Source organism: Puccinia triticina, chromosome 7A (genome assembly GCF_026914185.1).
Source record: "Puccinia triticina chromosome 7A, complete sequence".
NCBI classification, from domain to species: Eukaryota; Fungi; Basidiomycota; class Pucciniomycetes; order Pucciniales; family Pucciniaceae; genus Puccinia; species Puccinia triticina.
The window spans coordinates 7,190,082-7,194,097 of record NC_070564.1 but is presented as its reverse complement, the minus strand read 5'-3'; the positions used below and the strand labels follow the sequence as shown (position 1 = coordinate 7,194,097).

At 48.7% G+C, this 4,016-nt stretch overlaps 1 protein-coding gene across 1 annotated transcript; it reads right to left on the bottom strand.

The window, feature by feature from the left end:
• Positions 1-376: 376 nt before the first annotated feature.
• On the bottom strand, positions 377-2,135 carry PtA15_7A794 (uncharacterized protein; the record flags this gene model as incomplete). Its single annotated transcript, XM_053171438.1, has 2 exons — positions 377-708; positions 2,114-2,135. 2 exons carry the CDS (start codon positions 2,133-2,135, stop codon positions 377-379), a joined length of 354 nt encoding a protein of 117 aa, XP_053022620.1.
• Between the last annotated feature and the right edge of the window lie 1,881 nt (positions 2,136-4,016).

Here is a 4,016-nt window from a genome sequence, read left to right as displayed (position 1 = left end):
AGAGTCGTGGGTATCTGAGCCGCTAGGGTCGGGGGTTGTGGTACTGGGGTCGCCGGGTTGCCCGCAATGGTGTTACCCAAGCCTTTGCAGATTTGAAGAGCATCGTTGCTTTGCCTGACTGCCCTGCCGCCTTGGCCGCTAACGCCCTCCCAATAACCTCCAGCATTGTACCCTGTAGGTCCACCTTCCCCCTTTCCCCTCCTATGACCCAAATCTCCTCCTCTGCGTCGAACAGATTATCAGCTAAGCAAAATAAAGCGCCGCAATCCGTTAGTCCTGACCCTCTACCCCTAGCCGTACCCAGCCCCTCCTGTCCCCATCTCTTTGCTTACCAGTTCCCTTGTACCCCAATAACCTTCCCTACCAACTCCCTGAATTACTCCAGCCCTGTCCCCCTTTCCTCCTTGTGATCCTCCCCGCCCCTTTGGTCGTCGTCCCTCTCCTGCTCTCCTGGCCTCTTCAAAGCCGCCCGGGTTGACCTTCTCACTGGTGCATTCACGGTGCCCTTTTTCAGTTTCTTTGGAGGGGCCGGTGCTGGTTCGTCGGCTGCGCCTCCGCCGGCTCGTTCTTCCTCTGGTGGTGCTGGCGCCTCCGATTGGTCTTGCGTCCCCGTGACCCCTTGCGACTGGCCACTCGCCTCCCCATCCACTTGTCTGCCTGTGTTGCCTGTTGACAAGCCTGCCGCCATTTTCACCGCCAAGTTCGCTGCTGCGATCAAGTTGAACATTGAAATTAGCGTGATTTGATATCAATCAGAAATGACTTAATTTGGCGAAATTTCCAGGAAAGTTTCGGCGCTGTAGTGCTTGGCGTGTCGTGCTCTGTTGCTGGTTCCGGGTGCTAGGTCTTGGCCGGTACCGGTTGCTCCTTGACCAACTAGGTTTGGTCTGTCCTGGCGCGCCTCGGCTGCGCGCTGCAGGTGCCTTTGCGCACGCGCCACGCAGGTGCTCCACAGCCGCCCTCCTTGGACTCGGCCCACCGACCGCTGCGCTCCCAGTAAGCGCACAGGAAAGTATACAGAACTGGGCCTTTCACCACAGCTTTGCGATTGCAACCGCTAACTCTGCTTTTTCTCGAGGCAAGATGAAAATTATGTTCCAATGTGATCGCTCTGGAAAGTACTGTGGTCACCGCGCCAACGTTTGTGCAAAGTGAAAGATTTAGAGCAACTAAAATAGATTTCTTTGTCTTAATAACTCTTCTGTATATACACGTATTTTCTGGATAAGAAAAGTAAAGTTATTAGAGAGGAAGTTTACCTAAAAGCAGCACTAGGTTATGCTGGATTCTGGATAAAGCTTCCTGGTTGCTTGCGCTGATGCTTTGCTTGTGTGTGACGAGTTTAACGGGTCTGGAGCGATAGAATGCGCATCTGTCAGAGACATCTCCAGACTGGTTTTGCTGCACTTTTTCTGTTTCTTTTAACTCACCGATGCAGGGACTAGTTATATGAATAACTTAGTCTTTTCCTGTCTGTACGGGTGGTCTTGGTCTGGGTCTGTAGCAAGAAGCATGATTGGCTTCGCTTTAGTTCTATTGCTTTCTTTGTTTGCTAGATCTCCAGAATGGGATCTGCTCACCTTGGTCGGTGCTGGCCGTGATCCTGGCTAGGAGTGAGTTCTGCGCCTTGTTCCGAATACGCCGCGCGAGGTTTCTGTCGAGTATAAAGTTGGTCAGCTTTGTCTGCATATCAACTTTATCTCTTCTCGGCTACGTACCCGGAGGCGTGTTCTATTTTACCTTTTTCCTCTGCGGTTGCCGTTGCGAGTGCCGTGTCTGCAAAGGACCGTGCGACTTGCGTCAGCTAAAGCTTTGGTTTAGGGTTTGGCTTGACTGCTAGAGGGGCTTACCTCTTTGCGCAGCTGGGTTGTGGTTTGGGTCTGTCCGCGCGAGCTCTCTGAAAGATTGCTGCGGGTGGTCTGGGTTCTGGTCTAACCGCGCTAACTTCTGCGGGGGTCGTTGCTGGTCTGGGGCTATAATCTCACACAAAGGCCCAAACTACAAGTTCCACGAAGATCGGCTGTCCTTTCAGATTGACTGCAACTCTAGAATTGTCTGGCTTGTTGGCCTTGAAAGTGAAGAACCCCCAGCAAAACCACGGTCCTTCTGATACCCCTGGTGCCCATCAAATGCATTGCCGTTACACCAAAGATCAGGCCTTGGAGATATCAAAGCTTACCGCCGCCGGTGTCAGGCCTTTGAAAATACAGACCGCTCTTCATAACAGCAGCTCAACTCCGTTTCACGTCCCCTTGACCGCAATCTATAACAAGAATTATTGCGACAATAAAGTATCTCTTGGAGGTAAACCTGCAATGGAATCTGTGATCGAGTGCCTCAAGAAAAAGGAGTCCAAATACCAAGTCAAAGCTGATAAAGACGGGCACCTCAATGCACTCTTATTTGCGCTTCCGGGATCAATTGAGCTCGCCAAGATTCAGAAGCATCCCTGGATGATCCAAATGGACGCGAAATATAAAAAAAAACAGGTACAAGATGCCTTTGTTACATATTGTGGGAATCAACTCTTCAAATAAATCCTTTACATTTGCTTTCTGCTTTGTTTCCCGAGAGCAAGAAGACGATCATCACTGGGCTATGCAGCAGCTGAAGATTTCCCTGGCGCCGCATACCCTGTCCGTTATTCTGACCAACAAAGAACAAGCATTGATGACTGCAATTCAAGATGTATTCCCTACCGCGAGGAACCTCCTTTGTCAGTGGCACATCGGAAAGAACCTGCAAGCAAACTGTCAGTCGAAACTTGGTGATGAAGTTTACCCGGCATTCACCAAAGCCTGGAACTTTCTACTTGCGTCAAAATCAGCGGCCCAGTATCAACATAACTTTGCCAATCTGGCAAAGCTATGTCCTCCCGAGTTCATGGACTACTTGACCAAGAATTGGATCCCCTTGAAGAATTGTTTTGTGTGATATCTTCTCAATGATACTCTTTACTTTGGAAACCTGAACACTTCCCAATGCAAAAGTCTCCATGCAGCCATCAAGAGATTCCTCCAAGGTTCAACACAAAATGTGAACAACAATCTCTGATATGTACAATGCGGTGTGGTGAGCAAAATGGTACAGACAGTCCATGGTTCAAGATCCAGATGAAGACTCAAGATTCAAGTGACCAGTTATCAAGATCAAGACTTCAAGATTCTCCATCTCAAATCTCAAGCTCAAGATTCAAGATGTTATTATTGATATTGATGATTGTTGTTGATTTTTCTCTCTGTTCTTTTTGATACATTGCACCCATTCTCTTATGTTACTCTCCTCATTTTTCTATGTATGTGGTTGATCTTTCTTTGTGTGTGTTTTTTTTTGTTTGTGTTGTGCAGAGCTTGTTTGTAGTTAGGGATGTGATGAACATGTCTGTGACATGTTCACTTCCTGGAGTCTGAGTTCAAAGTTTGGACTCAGATGAGGGGGAGGCATGGCAGTCTTCTGATCCACGAAATACACCATCAAGATTCTCAGATCCTTATCCTCATCACCTCATCAGATCCTTATCAACCCTCAAGATCCTCATCAGCATCCCTTTCCAGATCCCCAACCCCCAAACCTGCCAACAAGTCTCACTGACATTGTTGTTCAACCCCCTTTCTCTGGTTTTCCTCAGATCTCATTCATCCTAGGACCTCACAGGAAGGCAGGCTCATCACCACTTTCCCTTCCAAGCACTGCCTACCGCCTGGCACGGTAGGAGTTCCACAGCGGTTTGACACCAACTTCATGAAATGTTAATCAGCACTGCCACACAGAAGAACGTCTACCTCAACAACCTGCCTAATGTGTTAGGCCAACTCTTGGGCCAGATATTGCATCACGCATTGAAGGAAGACCTATGCAACTATCTCTCGCCAACGAAGACAAATGAGTGTGTCAACTGCAGTTACGAGTCATACATGGGAATCCCCTGTGTCCACAAGCTGAAAGCGCTGGAAGCAGCTGGTGATTTTGTAAAGAAAGAAGACTTCCACCTCCAGTGGCACCTAATTGATCTTCTG